The 25,685-nt window shown below is 40.4% G+C and overlaps 2 protein-coding genes across 3 annotated transcripts in view; one reads left to right on the top strand and one right to left on the bottom strand.

Annotated features, from left to right (window-relative positions):
• fam49bb (family with sequence similarity 49 member Bb) overlaps positions 1 to 20,779 on the bottom strand; it is a 58,367-nt gene extending 37,588 nt beyond the window's left edge. Inside the window, exons 1-2 of one of the 2 annotated variants that reach the window (XM_080418450.1) lie at positions 20,661 to 20,779; positions 6,401 to 6,490 (exon numbers count right to left, since the gene is read on the bottom strand). The gene's annotated coding sequence lies outside the window, so the exon portion shown is untranslated. Of the gene's footprint in view, positions 1 to 6,400; positions 6,491 to 18,498; positions 18,652 to 20,660 lie in introns of those variants that run through there. The other variant, XM_080418451.1, reaches the window with a different exon arrangement.
• Positions 20,780 to 22,199: 1,420 nt separating this feature from the next.
• Positions 22,200 to 25,133, top strand: eef1a1l3 (eukaryotic translation elongation factor 1 alpha 1, like 3; the record flags this gene model as incomplete). Its single annotated transcript, XM_080418060.1, has 7 exons — positions 22,200 to 22,343; positions 22,603 to 22,782; positions 23,360 to 23,656; positions 23,755 to 23,908; positions 24,101 to 24,357; positions 24,576 to 24,810; positions 25,030 to 25,133. 7 exons carry the CDS (start codon positions 22,200 to 22,202, stop codon positions 25,131 to 25,133), a joined length of 1,371 nt encoding a protein of 456 aa, XP_080274186.1.
• Between the last annotated feature and the right edge of the window lie 552 nt (positions 25,134 to 25,685).

Below are 25,685 nucleotides of genomic sequence, written 5' to 3'. Positions count from 1 at the left end.
CCCCGACTGTAAAAACACCCCCAAACCATCATTACACGACCAGTGACCTTCTGGCTGAGCATGACTCACCGCCAGCACAGCATCCTTTAAGTCCCCACACTACATCACCAATACATGGAATATGATGCTAAATTAAATATCATGACTGAAAATTCAATGATGATGTTTAGGTATTATCATTGTAAACATGTTGCTGCTGTTCTACATACAGCCAACCAGTTGAAGAAACCACAGATTTGAGGCTTTAACCTTTGCTTTTAGAACATTTCTGAGACTATTCGTGTAAACACGTGTTCTATTGCTAATTTGACCACTTCAAATACCCTTCAATCTTTTTTTTTTTTTTTTTAAGATTATAGCAGATCTACAAGCTCAAAACACGTTGCTATTTTCAGTGCGCAACATGCTTTCATAGAAGACATGCTTCTATGGAGTCCAAATGACTGAAATCAGTCGTGGCAACCGAGAACTTTAATCCATGCAAATAATACACTAAATCATATATTGTGGTAGTTATTAAGAAACAGCAAAACCCTTATATTCTTTGGGGTCACACAGTTACATGGAAAATATAGTGGATTTTAAAGCCGGATTTATTATTTCCCTGCTCAGATGCTGTCCTTGCAGGTTTTTTTGGGTGGGGCACGATGGAGTGAGTGTTTTTTGGGGAGGAGGGGATGATGGTGGGTTTTGGTTGAAGAGTAGCAGGTGTTATGTAAACAGAAAGGGAAGAGCGCCATCTGGAGGGAGAAAGACAGAAAGTCATGCCGCTGACAGGGACCACTCCCAAACCCCCCCTCACCACCACATACCATCTTCAGCTATGAAACCAAATTGTTTGTTTGTTTGTTTGTTTATTATCACTTACAAGAACATTTAAAAAATTATACACAAAGATTCGGTAAAAAATTCACATCACACGTGTGACATTTGTACAAAATAATATTGACTGACTGCTGAAACCAATCAGAACCATTTTCAATGCTGAATGCTAGTCCAAAGTCATGTCTACAAGTGCAAACAGATGGCTGTATTAGTATAATGTTATTTCATTATGTATCCTTAATCATAACAGGGCCGCATGAACACAAATTATCATGTCGCTATTATATTGCAAAAGCCTGCATGTGGCCACACCCTTTACCATTTTCTTTTTTTGGTCAAACATAAAAAGAAAAAACATATATACACACACACACACTCAAACACTGTATATACAGTATACTGTATATATAGTTTGTTTGAGTGGATAGATAACATTATAATTATTTCCTTTAAGAATAAAATGTATTGGTAAAGTATTAATGTCCCGGCCTTTTTAGGCCAGGGGTTCTGCACAGAATTGAGGTAATCTGAAACACTAAGTGGTCCATATATAGCAAAGGTATTGTGCAGTCAAAAATCATATCTTAAAAACATTTTCCTGCTTGCAATTATAATTATTGAGAGCTGGGGCCGTAGGTTAGTGGTGAGAGCCGACTCCCAGAAGCAACCAATACATCAGACTTATCTCAACAGATATAAAAGTATTGCACCAAATAAAAACTGACAGAGAAAAGACTACCAATACGTCACAACAACAACAACTCTGCAAAAATAATCTCTCCCGACTAATTTTGTTAACACAGCAAGGGGAACTGAGGTCAAACACTGAACTCGTAGTACCACCTAGTGTCCATTTAGCGTCATTTCAAGGGATGGGAACATTAATTTTTGTAAATAAACCTGCCAATTCACAATGCCGTCTCTGTTGGGGTTGGGATCCTTCATCCTTTAGGATTTTAACGATTCCGGTTGCGTAACGATTCCTTCTTAACGGTCCAATTCCTTAACGGTTCCCTTTAACCATTCCTATAGGTGGTTCCAAATGGACGCTTAAAAAAGGTCTGTAACTCTAATATGGTGGTCCTTGAAATTAAAAAGTTTGAAAACCACCGGTACTATAATTATATAGCAGACCGTGAAGTCCACATACCAGCTCTGACAGTGTGATAAAACCTGTTCTGGAAACGGTTCCTAATGTAAAACGGAACCGATTCCGGTTCCGGTCCTCAATGCTGGTTCCGGTTCCGGATCCCAACCATAAGTCTCTGTGCACTAAAACGATAATTTAGTGTTTGATAAACATCAGGACGCCATTAAGGACGTCTGGTATGTGTGTGTACAACTCGTAAACACAACAGTGACGAGACATCTGGTGATGGGGTACTCAGGGGAAGCAGGCAGGAAGGTGTACATCATGTCAGCCCTCCAGTGGCATCAATAATACATAGCCAAGGAAAAGGATGGGGGGTGGGGAGCTTTTAGCTGACATAACAAACCACTCAGCATATTGCCTCCACTCAGACATATCATCTCTCATTACCTATTTATAGGGTGTGCCAGGGTCACAGGGTGGGTGCTGCCCACACCGTACATCTGCCACATGCTGAGTCAACCGGAAAGTAATGGTAGTGGTAGTAAATGTTGTCAGTTTTAGTGTTGAATGGTCACCAAGTATCTTAGTACAGTGGTTCGTGTCAAGGACGGCCCAAATTAGTACAGTGGTTTGTGTCAAGGACGCCCCAAATTAATATATATTTGGCCCCGGAACCCCATCTGAAAATGTTTTGTGCCAGGCAGGGAACTCCAGAAGCAAAGATTAAGATTTGAGTTCAAATGTTTTCTAAAAAAAAACATATGTATACATATTAAAATGTTCAAGATTAAAAAAAATAGCAGATCTACAAGCTCATAGAGCGTACCCCACTATGAGCTTGTATATCTGCTATTTTTGAATAGCCATTAGCCAAAGTAAAATATGGTTAGAGTGGATAAAATGATTGTGACGCTATATTAACACATTTTGCAGGAGACCCACTGGTAGCCCCCCCCAAGGACCCCTGGGGGTCCCCGGACCCCACTTTGAGAACCAATGTCTTAGCAAACGTTCTCACAAGTGGTCCAACAGGTTTTGCACCGGGACCCAATTTGCTTACTACATTATCAATAATGAGATTTATATAGTTTTAAATCGATCAATTCAATATCACTGGGAGAGTAAAGCATAAAGTTGCAGTTGGATAGATAAGAGTGGTCATATAAATAGGGTTGGGATCCACAACATTGAGGAACCAGAATTGGTTCCATCACATTTGGAACCATTTCCAGAACCGGTTTGTCACACTGTCAGATCTGGTATGTGGACTTAACGTCTGCTATACAATTACTATACCGGTGGTTTTCAAACTTTTTAATTTCAAGAACCCCCATAACTCTCCAGGCTAATAACTCCATTTGGTACCATTTGCACACTCTCAGAGTTACAGACCTGTAAGGGTTAATTTGGAACCCCTTATAGGAATCGTTAAAGGGAACCGTTAAGGAATCGGATCGTTAAGAGGGAATCGTTTAAGGAACCGGAATCGTTAAAATCCTAAAGGATCCAAACCCTACATATAAATTCACCAAGCCGCCACAAAAAAAGTATTACAGGGTAAAAGGTACAAAAGAAATGCTCAACATCCTCCTCACACAGTCAGCAAAATATGACCCTCCATTCTTCAAGTGACAGTGCAATAACATTGCGGTTGTATCACCAGGTGAGGGCAGCATCGACTCACCCTTCACCACGCTGACAGCCTGGGGAGGCTGCCTTGCTCAACCTCCTCCCGGCTTTTACAGACCTTCACACAACAAAACCCAGCCTCTCGTATAACGCCACAGCGTTCTCCTTTTTATAATACAATGCTCACACTGTCTTGGGCAAGAGGCTTGGGTGTTGCTGGAAGCTAAAGCATGCTAAAAGAGTCTGGCATTCAGGCTAAGCTGTTGGATTTGAGTCATTAACAGGACGCTATACGGCAGGTTGGCATTAGCCCGTTAGCACGCCACCACACCACAGATATCCTACTACGGACAGACTTAGCGATTCTATATGTGAAACTTGACTTGAGGCTTATTATGGGTCAGGAGAGCAACGGGCAAACGCCGTGAATTCCAACAGCACGGCTTAAGCCTGGGGATTGATGGCTGCGTTACCATGGTAACAATCTCCAAGGAGACTGAGGAAAATACACAAACAGGGATGGGCAGATATGTCAGCAGAGGACGCATGATGTGTTTTCATATGTCTATAGATGCCGACAGTCTTGTAATAATAAAATTATAGTTGCTTTTTTCACATACAGTAGTGAGGGGTGGTCAAATACATTTGCCTGCTGTGACAAAGGCATTCTTTTGTTGAAGCATTTTTTTCTATGGTCCAGGGCTCTAGGCCTACTATCCAGGGCCGGCACCTCAACAATCCAGGAGAGCCTAATTCCCTTACAACAGTAAACCAGAGTAAAACCCCAGTCTGGATAAATCTAGCCTGTACAGGCCGGCCACGGCCACCCCCACCCACACACACAAAATGAGGAACACTTCAGTCGTGAGAAAAACAAACCAAATCAGCCTACAACTATGTGAACGATTAATGTGGTCTCAGTAAAGGAGATAGATTGCTCAGAGTAAAACTGTGACTCAAAATAAAAAAGACAGTATATTCAAAACCAGTGTTGCCAGATTTTGCGAGAGAAATAAGCAACCAGGTCTATGAAAACAAGCCCAAAAGAAGCGACTATACAGTAGGCTACATGAGCACTTTAAACCTAAATTCATATTTTGGCTATTAGAAAATAGCCGATCTACAAGCTCACAACGGGTCGCGATGCGATGCCGTGTGAGCTTGTACACAAATAAATGTGAAATATTTGGAAGTTTTTTTTTAAACATTCCAACAACACAAATCTGGTACGGGGCTCTGCTCCCTGGCACCGCTCCCTGGCACAAAACATTTTCAGATGGGGGTTAGGACAAATACATAATTCATTTGGAGGAGTCCATGACATGAACATATTTGATAGCCACTGGTTTAAATAACAATTAAACTACGACATTTTAGAAACAAGCCCAAAAAAACACAACCCGCAACTACCAATATTTACAAGCAACTTTACAGAAAAACCCCAAAGTCACTTAGAATAAGCGGACATGGCAACACTGATCAAAACTAATAAAAGCCTACGTGTTTGCTTTAGTATTCTTGTAAGTTGTGACGTTTCCAACCCCCCTGGTGTTGTGAGTTGTGACGTTCCAACCCCCCTGGTGTTGAGACATCGGGCGGTGACCCGACGCCCGCTCAGCTCATTACATAAACACACTGGCCTTGGGGAACAGGAAGTGGGAGCACCTACATTAGTCAACTGCTTTTTATGGCCCACAATGCACTTCATTTCCTGAGCCGGCCGGCATTACACATGCTGCACACCCACATCAGCAGTGTTGCCATGTCTGCTTATTATAAGCGACTTTCGGCTTGCTTTTCTGTAAAGTTGCTTGTAAATTATTGATAGTTTCGGGTTGAAGGGTTTTTGGGCTTGTCTGTAAAATGTAGTTGCTTATTTGGGCCGTTTCCTGATGCTGTTTAAACACAGTGGTTCTCAAACATTTTCATGTATGTATCAAATGTATTTGTCCACAGACCCCTCCATCTAAAAATATATTGTGCCAGGTACCCCCATACCAGATTTTTGTTCTGTTGTTAAAATGTTTAGAATAATATTCAAAATTCACTTTTTTTCTCCAAGATTTGTTTGAAAATAGCAGATCTACAAGCTTGAGGATTGGCTATTTTGAAATAGACAATACATATAGGTTTAAAGTGCTCATGTGTCCTATAATAGTCGCTTCTTTTGGGCTTGTTTTCATAGACCTGGTTGCTTATTTCTCTCGCAAAATCTGGCAACAGTGCAGCACAGCATGAGCAAGACAATAATAGTCTCAAAGGTGCACCGCACACAGACACGATTCCAAACTGAAACAATAATTGTAGACCTGCGTCAGTTTGTACCATGGCAACCGCACTGAAATTCAACAGTTGGATGGTTCTAACACCAAGTAATTTTGTGAATACATTTGCAAATGTAACACTCCATTGAATAAATACATGTTTTTTTGGCTAATATGCCAACAAGTCTGAACAACTGTAGTCTTCACGATCACTGCAGGTAGAATAATGTTTTTTTTACTCGGACCAAGGTCATTCAGAGAATAAAGGAAAGAAAGAGCTCCACACAAAAAGCTTAATGCTCCGTATCTTTGTCACTGTGCAAAGCAGCAAACACGTTTTTCAACCACAGCTGGTCTTACATCATGATAAATAAACATAAGTAAAAATATTTCTGCTCCCAAATGCAATTTACTTAGTAACATTTCGAAACGTTACTAAGTAAATTGCATTTGGGAGCAGAAATACTGATGTGCAAATTTGTATTCTTATAAAGCGTTGAACTTTTTTTGATCCAGCATCCAGCTTAGTAGGTCTGCGTGTCTAGTCTTTTATCTGTTTCTCAAATAAACAAAAAACAACATTTCTTACAAGCAGCGGAGCTGTGCGCCGGTCAGTCAGGAGCAGGGAGACCCGGCCTGGCAGGTGACCCCGGGGCACAATCCTCCAGTGAAGGTCAGCCTGCGAATGAAAACACACATCCTCATTAAATCACTGCACGCCTGACGGACTCTGTCTTTTCCCGGAGTTTCGCCCAGGTCGACGTGGTTTTGAGGTTAGGTTTAGACATAGTTTCTGTGAGGTTAGGGTTAGGGTTAAGCATAGTGTTTGTGAGGTTAGGGTTAGGGTTAAGGTTAGGTTTAGGCGTAGTTTTTGTGAAGAAAAAGGTTAGGATTTAGGCAACACACCAAAGGAAGAGGGAGTCCCGATGCCTGGAGAGGGCTTAGTTAAGACTTGCTGTAACCTTGCTTGACACAAATCTAACCCCAACAACCCCTATTATCTCTAGAGACTCCTACGATTTCAAGAAATGAGGGGGAAAAAACACTACCACTGACTACTACTACTAAGTAGGCTTAGTTCAGTCATCAGGAAAATAACCGCACTTCAGAAGCGCAATTCCTTTCTCAGTTATTTTTTAATTTTCATAGTCACTGACCTGCTGACAGTGAATTATCTCTCATATATCACATCTACAGTAAATAGTAAAGTCCAAGGTTCAATGGTGTTTTATTGTCTCCGCTAGTACATGTTATAATGCATAACAGCATTATAGGCAGTGAAATTCAAAATTATGAAATGTTAAATAAAAGAAAATACTTTAATTCTTTCAATCATTTACACTGAGGTGTCGCCAATTACAAACCAGTAACCACTGATGTTTTTTTGGCTGTGAATAAATTCTACAAGTCACAATGTTGACTGACGGAAAATCAGAATGGCATATTTGCCCTATGTGGTTTGTTATTTTTTTGGTGCCATCATGGTATAAATATAAAAATTAACCATAGGCCGGATAACAATCTGAAGCCTGAACCTTTTGGGTTTGATACCATAACACAACCACCATCAATTGGAGAACAAAATGAACAGTATATCCAATGTATAGACTACACTAAAGTAGGCCTAATAGCTGATAGGAATGATTTATTTGGAATTCCTGTTACTTGTCAGTCTTAAGCCTGTAATTCACAGCCACAATTCTAACGTTTATTAGTTCTGAGATTTTGTTTAGAAGATCTCGTGTGTTCTCACCAACATTGTGAACAGTAAAAATGACAAATCCTACAGTGATTTATCTATTGTACTTGGGCTATATTGGCGAGATGTCATGCTGAACTCATTGGTCGTTCATCATCAGCAGAACAAATGCTGTTGCATGTGTCTGAAAGGCCAGTAATATAATATAATATATCATCTCTGTCGGGTGGAAACCTAATATGTCCAAAATCGTTACTTTTCAGGATTCAAATTCAAAAGCATCAAAAGTAGCAGATGGACAAGCTCAAAATGTGTCGCTTCGCGCCGCGTTTCAAGCTTGTAGATCTGCTACTTTTGATGCTTTTGTGTGACGCTGTAGTATGATCAAGTAGGGCGTTAATTTACGAAAAAACACAAAGTAAAAAAATGGAGATAAGGTTTCTGACTGACGGCAACGATATAATATAAGGCAGTTAATCAATAGACGAATATAAACCAGGACATCGAACGGTCTTCAAATATCTACTTTCATTACCCGTCACCATGTAGTTCCATTTTTTCTCCATAAAAATTATAAAAAATTATAGGACCATAAAGAAAATCGAGATTATACATTTTAATATAAATAACAGTGTAACAGGAGCAGAAAGGCTACAGGGCATGATGCCATGCTGGGAAAGAAAAGCAAGAACATGGTTAGCTAAGTGCTTCCCATCATTACAGAGACCTGGGTTAGTTTCAGGACTTTTGATAGTGGAACAAACACACACACACACACACACACACACACACACACACACACACACACACACACACACGCATATAAAAACACGCCACTTCCTATTGTGCAACACTTCCTCTGATTCAGCGTGAACTTCGGCTTTTCTGCAGACTCCCTGCTTCCTTGTGCACATGGTTACGACATTGCCTGTTTTGACCGTTCAACTTTCTCCAACAAAAGATTCAGGATAGGCATTCAGAAAACATCTAAGCATGATTTGAATTGAAAGAGGAAAATGAAAATAACTGTTTATGCGTTATTGAATTGTTCTTCAATATTGACAATCAAAAGAAAACAATATAAAATAAGATTCAGGGACCTGAAATTAGCTTTAAATCAAGACAGGCAGAACACAAATCAATCCCTGTGTGTGTGTGTGTGTGCAAGGTCCGACATATATACTGGCTTCAGGAAGTTGTGTGGCACTTTATTTCAGTGCAGGCTCAACAGAGTGAGACCATTAACACTAAGGAGGTACTTCTCAATTTGCCAGCCTGCATACAAATGTGCCGCTATAATGGGCTGGCGGTGCTTAATGCCTGAATGTGATCAGACTTCGAACCCTGAATTGCTTTGAACCCACAGCAGGATCAGTGAACAGATCGGCTAAGGAGAAAAACTCCCAACAAAACATGACTGGGAGAGAGATTGCTTAAGAATCAAGAGACTTAAAAAAAAAACCTGGAGCAGTCACCACTCATTCTCCACCACTTATTCTCATTAGGGTCATATATCCATGGATTAAAGCTAAATAAAATCTCACGACTGAAACATTTTCAGCCCAATGTGCAATTTGTGAAACCGTATGAAAAGGAGCCCTCCACACTAGCATATGTTTCCTAAACAATTAACACAATATGTAAAATGATGATGTTTTAGTAATATTATTCCTGCTGTTCTACATACTGCCAACCAGGCCTTACCCTTCGCTTTAATCAAATATCCGAGACCATTATGGTTTTATGGAAGATGCTTCTGAACATGTTGCTAGTTTGACCACTTTAAATGCTCTACTCTTAAAATAATAACTGAAAATAGCCTATACGATGACGCATTGAGAGCTTGTAGATCGGCTATTTTCACTACACAACATGATTCCATAAAAGACATGCTGGCTTCCATGGAATCCAAATGACTGAAATCAGTAGCGGTGACTGAGAACTTTAATCCATCTAATCAAATAGAGCAGACATATCACAGGGGACATATCAAGGGGACATTCTGTGTGACATCTATGGCAGAGCATCATGAAGACGGACTACAACTTTCGGGCAAAATGCAACATCAAGTTAGAGTCAGAGTGCTGTATGCTTATAGATCTATACTGTAGATCCACACATATACACATACATTAGATATACAAAGACAGACAGATATACATAATTGCTACTGTATTGGTCACATTATGCTCCTTACAATGTATCTGTGAGAACTGCAACAGTGACAAGACTACATAAATGTGTGTGGAAATCAGAGAATTTCACAACGGATAAATCAAGTTGAGAATAGAGATTAGTCGATTGCAGAGACGAGCACTGTGAATGAGAGTGAGGGGGTGCCGTGTGTATGTGTAGTACATTTGTGAATATTAAACAAATGGGCTATCAAAGTGAACAAATAAGAAACAGTGTTGAATAAAGTAATGAGGAAGCGCTGCGTGGGTCCGTAATTATCAGAAACTAAAAACAGGTGCTCTTTGGAGAGGGTTCAATTGTAGGTCAACACATTTAAGTTCCTTCCCTTGTAGTAGGCTGACATCCAAGTGAGAAAAACAGATGAACTTAAAGGGCAAGACCACTTTGGTAGAGGTTTGGGTTGTGTAGTTACCTTGCCATGATGTCTGTTTGTTTTTTTAATAAAGAAATGTCAACTTCCTGTTGATTTTACCATTTGAAGATCCGGATCGAGATCCGCAGATCAAGTCCAGGGTTTCTTCCTAATAAAGATAGCTAAATCAATAGGAAGTTGACATTTGTATTAAAGTAAAACAGTACTGGGTTTGGTTTTGTTCTATATTGTCAGAATCAGCTTTGTTTGAGTTAGTTTACAGGCTAAAAGTACACTGTACAATGTAAGTCAATGAGGAGCATATGTTACACCATGGCAAGGTAACTATGTACAGTAACGGTTTAGCCGATCGCTACAACTACACAACCCAAACCTCTGCCAAAGTGGTCTTGCCCTTTAAGAAAGATCCAAGGCACTATTTTGTCATGGCTTGCTAGGCAAAACAACATATATGTATATGAGAAATAGCTATTATGTCAGATGGCAATAAAAACATTTTATATAGGAAGTGGAGGAACAAATACAAAACACAGTTGAAGATCTGATTCAAATCTGTCTAGACTGTAGAGGGTCCTCCTCTAGAGACATTTGACACCTCTGTCTCAGTGAAGAGATGGATGGAAGAGGGACAGTGAGCCAGCGGCACATTTAAAATCCTCAGGATTTCACATTAAAAGCCCCAGTGGTGGCCTGGCCTATCATTTGTTTTTAATACGGTTACTTTTACTGTTTTGTTAATTGTAAAACCATACAGTTATATATTGTTGTTTATATCAATAAAAACATTTACTTGAAGGGTGCTTCTAACTTTTTGAAGTTGGGATCACCAGTGATGCCAATCGAAAAAAAAGTTAATTCTGAGCTGTACACACACACACACACACACACACACGCACACGCACACGCACACAGGCTTTCTTTTATCTTTCTGCAGACTGCACCAGTGTATTAACTGGATGGGGGGCGCAATACAAATCCTGAACCTATGAACCTATACATACACATAAACATTAATTCATTTATCTATGTATTTATTAACGGACAGTGGGTGGCCCACAGACTTCAGTGGTTTTCTTTGATACTTACAAGTGGGAAAGAAGAGAAGGATGCAGAAGGTTTTGATGTTAAGCCAGGCATGGCCAACATATGAGACCTAATGCGATTCTCTACAACATGGGTCTTCAACAGGGGGTCCGAGACCCCTAGGGGGTCCTCAGAGTTACTACAGGGGGGCCTGCCAAGTCTTAGTGTAATAGGAACTTTTTTTGTTTTACATTAACCACTGGAACACTAGCATCCCTATTCTGAGAACATTAGTCGAAAATAGCAGATCTACTAGCTCACAACACAACGCCTCACGCTGCGAGCCGTTGTGAGCTTGTCGATCTGCTATTTTTGGCAAAGAGGTTTGGTGTAGAGGGAAAAGACGTACAGAGCCATCGTGAAGTTTACAAAGTCTGAAATAAATAAAGTCTATGAAGCCATCTATGAAATCTATGAAAAGGTTTAATCTGCAACATAACTGTATAGTATACAATGTAGAGGGGGTCCATCCAGGCTTCATCTCTCTCTCAGCTAAGGGGTCCTTGGACTGAAAACCTGATTTACAACCCCATCATTTCTGGCCTGGGCACTAATGAGGTCGGACAAGACTCAGTGGTCATGATGACCTAATGTTATTGTGCCAGGAAATATCCAGGTTCTAATTCTAATTTCTAATTCTAAATAATGGAAACATTAGCTCAAAGATGATGCTGTTGGACTGGCTCTGTTATTATGGAAGTGCTTTTTCCTACTTCTGTATGGCTTCATTCCAGGTTATCTTTAAAAAGGAGGCTAGGTAAATGTGTCTGACTTCAAATACCATGTCTCCTAGGTAGATGTACCGATACCATTTTTTCCTTCCCGATACAATAACTTGCGTATCGATCGATACGGAGTACCGATCCGATACCAGTGTGTAATTTAAACAAATCTAGGACAGTGGTTCTCAAAGTGGGGTCCAGGGACTCTCTGGGTTCCTTGAGGGGGTTCCAAATGGACCCTTACAGTTCTGTAACTCAGAGAGTGTACAAAATGGAACCAAATGGACCACCCTTACAGGTCCATTTGGCTCCATTTGTACACTCTCAGAGTTATGGGGGTCCTTGAAATTAAAAAGTTTGAAACCACTGCTCTAGGAATAAATTAAAATTAAAAATATATATATAACACAGTAGAGCAACTGCAGCATTCAAAATACAAAATAATTGATTACTGTAAATGATATATCATGTGATAAATGATGTGGTATGGGAATGGCATAGACTGGCACACTCACCGATACCAGCATTTTAGGCAGTATCGAACATCTATTTGTAATGTACGATGGTCAGGCAAAATACTGTCTCATACTCCACTAAACAACCTCTCTTCAATTTCTCTATCGGTTTCATAGCAGAAAATGTACAAGACAAACAATGGCACAAGAACCACTCATGTGTCCTTCAGCTGATTATTGTGCTCTGTGAATGTGGATATTGGAGAGAGAGGTATTGTCATTCATAAATGAATAGCAAAGGGAATGATGGGTGATCAATGTGATTACTTGATAATTAATACCTGAGCAATTATGTGGTATTGCTCATGTATTAAAGGGATAGTTCACCCCAAAACTTACTTATTTTCTACCAATTACACACCCCATGAAGCCTTGAATTCATTGAGATTTTTTTTGTTTTTGTCATATTCCTAACCCAATCATTTGATGACCGGGTCGTCAGTCAGTAGGAGACTCAGTAGGGGACTCAATTGAGACTACGCCACAACATCAAATTATTGCCTCAGGAATGCAACAAAAAAAAACATAATCTCCATGAATTCAAGGTTTCATGGGGTGTGTAAAAAAAACTGATCCTTTAAAAATGTTCTGTTAGATAAAAACACGCCACTAACGACTGCAGCTCAGAACCACCTGTGCTGTCCAATACCTTTGATATTATTATGACATCCTATAACATGGGGTCGTGAACGAAGAACTGAAGAAAACATAGGCTAACATAGGCTCAGTGATTCTCAAACCTTTATTTCAAGAACCCCCCCATAACTCTGAGTGTACAAAACTACTAATGTATTTGTACACCCTCAGCGTTACAGACCTGTAAGGGTCTATTTGGAACCCCCTCAAGGAACTACGACGGTCCCTGGACCACAATAACTGATGGATACATGGATTAAAGCAAAATAAAAATCTCATGACTGAAACATTTTCAGTCCTAACGTGCGATTTGTGAAACATTATGAAACGAGCCCCCCCCACACACACACACACACACACACACACACACACACTAGCGCTGTTTATTAACAATTAATGTACAATTATGATGTAATATTGTTCCTGCTGTTCTACATACTGCAAACCAGGCTTTAACGTTTGCTTTTATGAAATATCCAAGACCATTAGGGTTTTATGGAAGATGCTTCTGAACATAATCACTTCAAATGCACTAATCTTAAAATATTAACCGAAAATAGCCTATCTACAAGCTCTCAATGCGTGACGAATTGAGAGCTTGTAGATAGGCTATTTTCATGCTGGCTTCTATGGAATCCAAATGACTGAAATCAGTTGTGGCGACTGAGAACTTGACTCAAAACAGACATTTTCTTTGCTAGTACCTGCGGCCTCGGCTAATAAATTGTGTTTGTGTGATACACGATTACACGACAACAAGCTGTTTTATCCTGTGTGAACTGGTCCGTAACAAAACCACGCCAATAATAACCCAGGAGGCTTCATACACACAGTACGACACCCTTATTGATTCAGAGGACACCAACCACATCACAGACAGTTTGCCATTACATTACAGTGCAGAAATGGCTCTGGATGAGGAAAGATAAAACATACCACTACCGCCTATCAACAATCTGTAAGATCAATCGACCAACATGAAACAAGTGCAAAAAACAATTTGTTTTTCATTTACTCAACCACACGGAGAGGAGGTCAATAAGTGGGGAACATGTGTATGCCTGCTGGAGCCTGTGTGTTCTGGAAACTGCAAAACATATGTTCAGTATGCAACAGACCAATGAGGTAATCAATATAATCTATGTGTGTGGGGAGTCTGGGGACCTTCTTTAGTCAGTGTCAAGCACCCCATGTGGTCAAGCACATGGATAACAAACACATATTTTATGCCGCAGCAGCACAAGGTCCGTCCGTCCACCAGTCTGGTCGATCCTCCCATTAGACCATTTTAATATCCATAATAACTAGAAAAAGTGCTCCTCGGAGCACAGGTCTCCGCCAGGTACGTTATTGTGGCCTCCTGGTGGCGCTATAATAGACCAATGTGGAAGTTGTGCCATTTATTCCTAGGCCTTTCACGGCAAGCGGACACTGCATTCATGATTTGGGGCATTTTGTGCCAAAAATGTGTTTTGCTAAATTAGACCTGCTGGTGGCGCTATAACAGGCCATTGTGAAAAGGGTGGCATTTCTTCCTCTGCCTAATGGGAATTAGGTTCAAAACTTTTGTTCAAAACGGACCAATGCTGCAAACTTTGGAAGCCAACCTTAGCCAATCAGGATGGAATATGGGAAATCGGACAAATCCGTGTTGATCACTGTAAAGATGCTGTGTACCAATTTGCATGACGTTTGGATAAAATCTGTGGGAGTAATGTAAAAAAATGGATTTTGCACAAATCGGCCTCCTGGTGGCGCTATAACAGGCCCATGTGAAAAATGGGGCAGAGGTTCTGAATTGGCATCCAGGGAGTGTGTGTGCACAGTTTCGCAGCGACCGGGCCAACGGTGCCGGATAGATGGACACACACACGGACGGACGGACGGACGTACGGACGGACAGGGGGTAAAAAAAGCAAAATACAGAATTCAGAAATATTAAAATGGAAAAAACAGAATTGGGAAAAAAATTAAACAGATTTCATATGGCTCTAGGTAAAACATACTCTCTCGCCATGCCTTTCGGCCTGGCGGAGACAATAATAAATAGAAAAGTGCACACCTCAGAGGTCCAGTTCAGTCAAATAAAGTCTTCTATGTAAACCTTCCCCTCAGGACAGCTTTAACATAAGGCTAGATGGCGTGGGTAGTAAGGACAGCAGAGTCGTGTGAAAGCTGAATTTCTAGCCTGCTGACTCGCCATCTGTAGCAGAATCCCTGCACGTATGGTGTCCACACTAACTAACACGTAGGCGGTCGACATAATGCCTGCATTACTGTCCCATGCTATAATTAATAAATAAATAAATCATCCCCAGGATACAACTTTAAGCATTTTTTTGCACACAGGCCATAACACAGTGGCTGATGCATTGCCAAATTCACTGTGAGGCAACTATATTTTTAGAGAATTGGACCTTCAAATGAAGGCTGGTTGCCTCCTGCCAAAGTGGGGTAGAAAGCCATTGCTAAACACTGGAGAAAATGATTTCCTATCCTGTTCATGAATGTAAGTAAAAAAATTTAAAGCACCTTTCAAAACAAGAATTACACGGTTATAATACAGACTCTTATACTGTAGATCAGGGGTCTTCAACAGGGGGTCCCGGACCCCTAGGGGTCCTTAGAGTTACTACAGGGGGGGGCCGCCAAATCTTTGTGTGATGGGATGATTTTTTTGATTTTTACATTAACCACTTGAACCCTCGCATTCTAGAACTATAGCCAAAAATGGCAGATCTACAAGCTCGCAGCATGAGGCGTTGTGAGCTTGTAGATCGTCTATTTTCGGCAGGGAGGGGAAAAAAGAGCAGACCAAGTACAGAGTGAAAGGTCAAGTTTACAAGTATTGACAGTTTAAGTGGTTAAATATCTGAAAATACAACGAATATGAAATCTATGAAAAAGTTTCATCTGCAACATAATTTTATACAATATGTAGTGGGGGGGGGGTCCCTGCTTTCTCTCTCTCAGCTTAGGGGTCCTTGGCCTGAAAAATGTTGAAGACCCCTGCTGTAGATTTAGACTTATGCTTGTGTGCATCTGTGTAAAAATGCAAATGTTAGAGCTTAATCTTTCAGAAAAAGCCACGCTATTTATAACCTTGTGTTCCTACGCAAAGTCACAGTACACAACTACACATACAGAAATATGTCATGCTGTTTGAAGGCAGACCCGCAGGCTAAAAATCGCTATGATATTTTTGTTCCCTCTTCTTCTCATGGCTACTAGGCTGCATCACAAGAGGGAAGTGAGAAAGTTGAGAGGGGGATGCTCAATGTTATCAGTCTAGCCACGTGCACGTTGTGCACATTCTAAGGCAGGCAGGCAGGCGCACACACACACACACACACACACACACACACACACACACACACACACACACACACACACACACACACACACACACACACACACACACACACACACACACACACACACACACACACACACACACACACACACACACACACACACACACACACACACACACACACACACACACACACACACACGAGACGGACATCAAAACACCCCCATCAAAAGCAACACAGCTAAAGAGCCTCACTCCTTTGCTCATTTTATAGTAGGCTGCTACAGCACCATTTCCCAAACAGTGGGTCAGGCCATGTTTGGGTCGCGTACCAATTTTTATGGGTCAGGAGTTAATATCCCTTTGTTTTTTGTTTCCTACTGTACATTTTGATTTTAATTATTATTTCAAAACATTCATGAATTAAAAACAAATTCAATGATTTTTCAAAAGAATTTCATGAATTAAGAAATAACAAATCAAATAAATTCCATAAATTAGAAAACAAATGTTTAAGAAGTAGTGAAAATAAAATCTGCTATTTTCACTAGCTTGGGTCCTGGGGAGACATCAAATTTCTCTTTTGGGTCTTGAGCTAAAAAGGTTTGGGAACGAGTGGGCTATAGCCTTCAGCCTGGGTTAAAAGTAAAAGCACGAAATCTTCCATAATATTCTTCACTCAGCACAGCAGAGTGTCAAACTCACACTATCGTTTTTTGTATAATGCAAAAGAAAAAGGCAGGCCTATCTATCTCACCCTTCAAGATACACAAAGAGAGCCAATTAAAATACCATAATACACAAGAAAACAAATTAGCCAAGCTATTAAGAAAGAAGAAGAAACCCATGGCCTTGCAAACTGAAATGTAGAAATGAGATGATGCATGTCATTATGATGATAGAGTGTAGTAAGAATCAGACCTAGTTTGGAGTGGAACCAGCAAACTTTCTGACTGGGTGAATCAAGTGTGTCGTTTCAACACGGCAGCAGCTTGAGGACAAGCACAGACATGCAACGGAGAATGAGTAGAGAGAGAGAGCATGCTGTAACCAGGAGCACTGGAACATTTCTTTATACAAAATTACTCAAGTCCCCAACAACAGACTCCTACTACTGTATTCCTTGACTGATGTAAGAATGGATTAAAGCCATCTCACAACAAAAGCAACAAAAATTGTTTCCTAATGTGTGATTTGTGAAACAGTGTGAAAGGAGCCCTCGGTCCACACTCTAGCGCTGTGTCCTAAACAATTTACACAATATGTAAAATTATGATGTTTTAGTAAATATTGTTCCTGCCGTTCTACATACTGCCAACCAGGTGAAGAAATCACAGATTGAGGCTTTAGCATTTGCTTTTATGAAATATCCCAGACCATTAGGATTTTATGGAAGATGCTTCTGCATATTTTGCTAGTTTGACCACTTCAAATGCTCTAATCTTAAAATAATAACCCATAGAAGACAGGCTTCTATGGAAATAAGGCCCAAACCATTTAATTGTGGGTAATTTGGGTTCAGCTTAGTCAGTCAAAAAAGTGTTGCAGCAGATTTCCAAACAAGCTCAAGAGAAATATTTTAACTAGCACTCCATTTGCAACACTCCAGTGTGTGAAAAGGCTATATGGGGTCAACATTTCTCCATCCGTTCCGTAAAGCTACATCAACAGAGACTCACCGATTAAAGTTACTGACGTTTGCAAGCTTGCCACAGTCAGTGATTGATGATGACAGTGGAAGTATGTGTAAATATTACGAGAGAGACGCACTGCCATTTCAAAGGAGACCCGGCATGGCGGCACTGCGTGACACGCCTGCATGACAGTCAATTAGCGGTCCTAATCAGATAGGTAACCTCTAGATTACATCTCTAGTCATTTTGAGGGTTCTGAGATTCATCTATTTATGCATGCAAACCTTCACTGTCCTTCAACACACAGAGTGCGGTTATTTTAAGACCATTCAGACACGTTATCATTAGATCGATCGGTTGAATTAAACTGTAACCAATAAAATAACTAGGCTAGTAGTTAATACATTGTACAGTTACATACAGTGAACTTCTACCATACCAACACGCCTCCCTCCGTGCGCTTTGAAACGGGCATTAAAATGTGTTGCTATGACACAGATATACGGATGTACTTACAGAATAAAAGTTGAGCGTGAGTGAGCGCAAATCATCGAGTCACATCGTGATGGTAATGCTGTCCAATAGCAAATAGCAACCGTCGTCACGTCAGTGGTAGAATAAATCCACAATCACCCCGTGTCCGTCCCCGCAATAAATGAAAAGGTAAGAGAATGAGAGATAGGCTGAGACTGAGAGCCAGCTATGTTCTGTTGCGCTGCCTCTCAACACTGGGCGGGATCAAGAGAGAGTAGGCTACACTTTATTCAACGTCAGTCAAAAGCTGTATGACTATGTACTATATACAGGATATGACATTTTCATAAAAAACTACATTATCCAAACTGATCAAAATGTTTACTGTATGTATGACAAAACTGTATAACAGCAGACCCCCTATTTATCTCTCTTAATAAAGAGCATATGTATCTTAATATATTGCATAGTTATACAGTACCTCATTTGTTCACAGTACAACAAAAAGGCTGAGTCAGTGGCACAATAATAGTGTGATTTATTATTCATATTATGAATAATAAATTATCATAAAGTTCATTTGCCACGGATGTAAACTCACCTTTTCCATATTTCTCAGAAAAGTCATTATCTTTCCAAAACCCAATTCATACATTGGGTATAAGCGAAAATGTGTTCTGATGGGGCAATTGTCTCCATTGATAGAAAACTCACAAAACAAACAGGCTATATTTCCTACTTTCAGAAATAGTATAGCTCTGAAGCCTCAGGGAAAAGGCTTAATGCAGACAAGTTAAATAAAAAAGAATCAAGCTGTACAAATGTGTCAATCACCACTTGGCAACAAAGTGATGCTGTCATTTCTATCAGCACTGTGCTCTGTGCTCAAGGATGGACTGAGGCCATTTTCCACTGACTTGCAACAGATCTTGGCTGATTGACACTAGTCAGCTCTGCAGAACTTTCATTTCCAGTTCCCATTTTATTTCAGCATGTTTGCACCATATCACTTTGTGCCAGTCTATGAACTATTGGCTGCAAGTGCTGGTCAAAGGTTATTGATATGTTGTAGACCAATGGTTCTAAAGCTATTCAAAATGTTTCATAAGGTTTCGAAATGTTTCGAAAAATAGCAGATCTACAAGCTCAACATGTCGTGTAGCAACGCATTAAAGTGGCTTAAGTGGTTCAACTGATTTTGATGCAATATTAACTAATTTAGCAGAGGACTCAGTGGAACCTCCTCAATGACCCCTGGGGGGCCCCAGACCCCACTTTGAGAACTAGTGATATATAGGCTATACTAACCTACCTCTGCACAGTGGTCACAGTATGTATGCATGTATGTATGTATGTATGTATGAATGTATGAATGTATTGGATTAAAGATGTGAGCCAAAAGACATTCATTCATTGTTGTTGAGTGATATTACTAACCAAGATTCTTTAAAAAGAACTCTTGTAACCCATGAAATTATACCACTAACCAGCCTAGACTGTTTGCTTCCTGGAGATCTGACTTCCACTTTCAGCTCCTATTTAGAGAAGGCACTTGGTGTGATGGAAATTACCCCATCTTTCTAGTTGAAGCTAAAGTAAACTGTAAAGGTGAAACATAATGATCTTAAAAAAAACACGAATAGCAGTGATGTGTCATGCATGGATTTATGGACCGTTATTATCAGCTTGTGAAAGGACAAACTATTAGAACCAGGTCAGACAGCCAAGTAATCAGCTGTGAAATGTGCATGATTTATACCGCCTGAAAGATCATCCACAATGAATCTACCATCCAAAGTGTAATCATAACCTTAAATCATACAGTTTGTTAAAATGATGTACACCATCTACAGCCCTATATAGTTTGAGTCACAGCCACTGGCGATAACCTGATATGGGTCATCATGTATAACTGTAACGTTACCATTTTGTGCCATCTGATTCTGATTCTGAATGTGAAGTGTTGTTCTGTAAACAGGGAAGCAAACCATCAAAGACCCGGCCTAACAGATCATCTTAAACGTGTTTATTTATCATTTGTCAACTTATCGCTTTAAATGTGATTTAATGTCGACCCGACACGTTGTCTCTACTCAAAAAAACAAGTGCGATTGAATGGCAACTGGTGGAAAGTGGAGGAATTATGTCGCGAAACACGTTTGACGTGAATAAAAGTACAGATATAAGAGCATCTTAGGTCTTACCTTGGTGCTGATCGTGGAGAAACGGTGGACTATGTGGTCCCAACGCCACCACGCTAGTGTACAACACTGTGGTACAGCAGCTCAGAGAAAAGACATTGGCGTCGCTGTCCCTATTTCCGGGTTAGTTATTGAGCGTCATTGTGGCCTGGAGCTATAGTGGTTCTCAACCTGTGTGTCGGGACCCCCAGGGGGGGCCCTGCATGTTTTTTTTTTGGGGGGAGGGGTCCCCAGATGACAGTAAAGTGACAATTTAAGGACTTTAAATACATCATTTAATACTAAAAAAAAACATTATCAAAGGTCATCAAACTACTGCTACTACTGCATGCATAGAGTTAAAAATAAGGACTGCATGTCACTCCCCATTTCCTGTCAACCTAATATAAATAATATAGGCATAACCCCCCCCCCCCAAAAAAAAATGTTATCGAAAAAACAAATAATCAAAAAACAGTTTTTTTAAATAATAATAATAATAATAATACAAAAAAATATATATACATTTTCAAACATTTTCAATATAAAAAAATAAATAGCAGATCTACAAGCTAGCAGTGCAGGTGTAGCCTACTGTGAACTTGTAGATCTGCTATTTTTGAATAGCCATGGTATATAATATGGATAAAATGGTTAAAATGATTGTGATGGTGTAGCTATTAAAATCAAAAGTGCACTTATCATACATTTTGCTCGGGACCCCCCTGGAACCCTCCCAAGCCAAGGTCCCCGGACCCCCACTTTGAGAACCACTGAAAGCAACAACGCACGCGCCTATATATAGGATGTATACATCCTATTCATGCAAGAGCAGTGAGCACAGATATTAATATGTTTATGTATCTTATTTTATTGTTATTCATTAGCCTATTTGTTTTGTGCATGTTTCTATTTGTGTTAAAATAATTGTTAAATAGCTTCTGTGATAAAAAAAAATTGCTGAGTGTTTGTTCAATAGGCCAGGGGTCATTTTTGTTTACTATAGACCTATGGGAACACCCCTATGATTAAGCTACTATCAGAATATTAATACAGAGCTTGCATTTCTTTCTTTCTTTCTTTCCAAAAAATATCAGATACACCACATTCAATTGCCTAAGTATACATAGGGCTGAAGTAGTTAATGTATGTTTTGTAATAATAATCAAAATCTACAAAGTAACTAACTAAAGTTTTAAAATAAGTACGATATTTGTCTCTGAGAGAGAGGTAGTGGAGTAGAAGTAAAAGTATTGAAAACTGGAAATACTCCAGTAAAGTAAATAGCTCAAAAGTGTACTTATAAGTACAGTACTTGAGTACATGTACTCATTTACTTTACACCACTGATTAGGTTCAACTGAGCACACCTGTAATTCATTGATCGATTGTCATCATTCATAATTAAGCCAGCAGCAGGTGTTCAATCACACCAGCTGCCCTATAAAGCTTTTCTAAGCCCTGACAATCACAACCATTTCGTGAAAGAAGCTGAAGGTTAAGCGTTGCTGTTACATCGAATATAGACTATCTACAACTCATTTGTCTGAGTTAAACATTAAAATGGGGAAAGAGAAGACTCACATCAACGTGGTGATCATCGGCCACGTGGACAGTGGTAAATCCACTACCACCGGTCACCTCGTCTTCAAGTGTGGAGGCTTCGACCAGAGGAAACTGGAGAAGTTTGAGAAAGCTGCAGCTACGGTAAGGATGGCTCATTTAAATCGATAACATTGCTTAATCGATTAATTTATTTGATTAAATATTCTCAGATTGCCAGTGGTGTAAATTAAGTACATTTACTCAAGTACTGTACTTTTGATGTGTTTTTACTGGAGTATTCAGTACCTTCACTTCTACACTGGAGGCAAATGTTGAATTCCAGACTTTTACTTGTAACCGAATATTTCTTGAGTGAAAATACTTTTTCCACCACTGACATCGATGTTCCCCTTCTTTGCAGATGGGGAAGAGCTCCTTCAAGTACGCCTGGGTGCTGGACAAGCTGAAGGCCGAGAGGGAGCGAGGCATCACCATCGACATCTCTCTGCTCAAGTTCAACACGCAGAAGTACAGCATCACCATCATAGATGCCCCCGGACACCGGGACTTCATCAAGAACATGATCACTGGGACATCACAGGTGAGTGGAGACGCCAGTGGCGGAAAAAGTAGCTGTGATGCATTGTGAGCTTGTAGATCTGCTTTTTTTTTTATATATTTGAAAACTTGTGATACGGGATATTCTGCATAATGAACGAGTACTTTTACTTTTGGTACTTTAAGTACATTTTGATGCCAATACTTTTGGTATTTTTTACTCTAGTACATTTAATTTACTTGAATTATTTAGATTTGTCATTAATAAACATAATGTAGGCCTATACTAAGTCAAGCTACCCAGCAGCACATGGTTAGCTAATTGACACCAGCCCAGTCTTAGCAGCTGCTGTAAAGTGAACTCATTAAGCATGACTAATTATGGCTACAATTTATAATGAAATGTCAGTAATTCTGCCGAGTACTTTTACATTTGGTAGCCTGCCTGCCACTATGGAATGAGTTTCTACTGTAATTATAATTTGCACTTAAATACATATTTTGGATGTCAATACTTTTGTACTTAAACAACTTTTAATGCACAACTAGTATTGCTACAGAACTAGAAACTCCATACTTCCACCACTGCTAATTAACTTCATAATTGATGTCATTTACAGGCCGACGTCGCTCTGCTGGTGGTCTCCGCAGCAAAGGGAGAGTTTGAGTCTGGCATCTCCAGAAATGGCCAAACCAGAGAGCACGCTTTGCTGGCGTACACTCTTGGCGTCAAGCAAATCATTGTTTGTGTGAACAAGATGGACCTGACGGAGCCGCCTTACAGTCAGAAACGTTACGACGAAGTGGTGAAGAGTGTCAACGTCTTCCTCAAGAAGATCGGCTACGACCCAAACGCCGTGCCTTTCGTTCCCATCTCTGGGTGGACTGGGGAGAACATGATCACTGCAACTCAGAAGGTAAAAAAAAACTTTGTACCTGCATGCTTGACCCCCAGTACAATTTCCATGCTTGACCCCCTCAGTTACAATTTCCTTAACGCATGATGTGTCTACAGATGTCCTGGTTCCAAGGATGGAAAGTCAAGCGCAAGGAGGGGGGGAATGCAAGTGGGAGAACTCTCTTGGAAGTGTTGGACTCCATCCACCCTCCAGTACGCACCATCAACAAGCCCCTGAGGTTGCCATTGCAGGATGTCTACAAGATTGGAGGTCAGCAACATGGCTCACAAACCCAATCGCACCACTTTTTGTTTTTGAAGGGTACCATTTCTCATACCCAGCCTATTTGCTCCTTTAAGGTTAAAGTGTGCAGTGAATCTATACTGAAAGTATACTGCTTATGTATACTTGCAATTAGGTAAAAGTTTCGGGAGATTAATAAATCCTGTCTTCCCAATGCAGGTGTCGGAACAGTGCCAGTGGGCAAGATTGAAACTGGCATCCTCAAGCCTGGTATGACTCTGATGTTCTCGCCTGCCAAGATCACCGCTGAGGTCAAATCTATCGAGATGCACCACCAGGGTCTGCAGACGGCACTCCCAGGACACAACGTTGGCTTCAACATCAAGAACGTTTCTGTGAAGAACCTACGCCGCGGGGATGTGGCTGGCAATGCCCAACAAGACCCGCCCTCTGATGTCAGCAGTTTCATGGCTCAGGTTGGTACACGGTACAATGCAGGCCTTCTAGAACAGTGGTTCTCAAACTTTTTAATTTCAAGGACCCCCCCAGAACTTGAGTGTACACATGGACTAGAGTTTCATACCTGTAAGAGTCCATTTGAACCCCTTCAAGGACCTCGGATAGTCCCTAGACCCCACTTCTCGCTAGTTCCTGCCTGGTTTTTAAGTGACCTGTTTGTTTCTCTCCTCCAAAGGTTATAATTCTGAATCACCCAGGGAGGATCAAGGCTGGGTACTCCCCCGTCCTGGACTGCCACACTACCCATGTGACCTGTCGCTTTGCCGAGCTGAAGGAGAAGCTGGACCGGCGCTCTGGGAAGAAACTGGAGGACCAGCCACAGACACTGGTGTCTGGAGATGCTGCTACTGTCAAACTCGTCCCCAACAGGCCCCTGTGTGTGGAGAGCTTCTTCACATACCCTCCCTTAGGTACAGTGTCATAATGATTCAATTGGGTGCATTTTTGATTAGAACTTAGGGGCCCACTTTCGTCACAAAAGTCATTGTGAGCTTGTAGATCGACTATTTGAACCATTTAAACATTTTCTTGAAAAAGTTAAGGGATAAGGCAGCGTGCAAGATGGGGCCTTTAATGTGTTACCTGCATTTAATCTATTAAATTGACTTGTGTATCTGCTTGCTCCACAGGTCGATTTGCAGCGAGGGACTTGAAACAGACCGTTGCTGTCGGAGTCATTAAGTCGGTGGAGAAGGACCAAGGATCAAAATTGAAAGTCCAAGTGTGTAAATAAGTTGGTTGTTTTACCACTAATTGTGGTATGAACATTTTGGTTAAGCACTGCAGTGTATATAATTTTAGTAGTTGTATATTTGATTTTGTGTTGTAACACAAATATTTATGTTGTCTTTAAAGATGGATTTGTTTTATTTTACTGTTATATCCTGAGGATCATGGAAATGGATGGCCTAAGTTGAAAAAATGTGAAACCTTCTGAAATAAAGCACACAATGGAATGGAACTTCATTTTCATCTGGTTCTTAATGCCGTTTTGAATGACTGGGTTTATTTGCAACCAGGCCGGGAACTTTCATTTTAGGGGCAAGGCCGCTTGGCCTTTAGTGTTCATCTTTTGAAGGCAGGAACAGGCCATCAAATAAAACAAGATCTTAGTCCATTGAAAGAATTTAAGGATTTTAAATTATGTATATCTGTAGTGACATTGCTTGAATATTTTATTAAGCAAAAACATTGTCAAAGGTCCTTGCTGTTCCATTCAGTCGTATAGTGATATGGTATTTACAATCTGATCCAGCTGGACTCAGGAATTACGAATCACAAGAGA

Source organism: Gymnoscopelus braueri (assembly GCF_963280865.1).
Source record: "Gymnoscopelus braueri genome assembly, chromosome: 21".
NCBI lineage: Eukaryota > Metazoa > Chordata > Actinopteri > Myctophiformes > Myctophidae > Gymnoscopelus > Gymnoscopelus braueri.
Note: the sequence above shows the minus strand (reverse complement) of the source record. Positions and strands in the feature narration are given on the sequence as shown.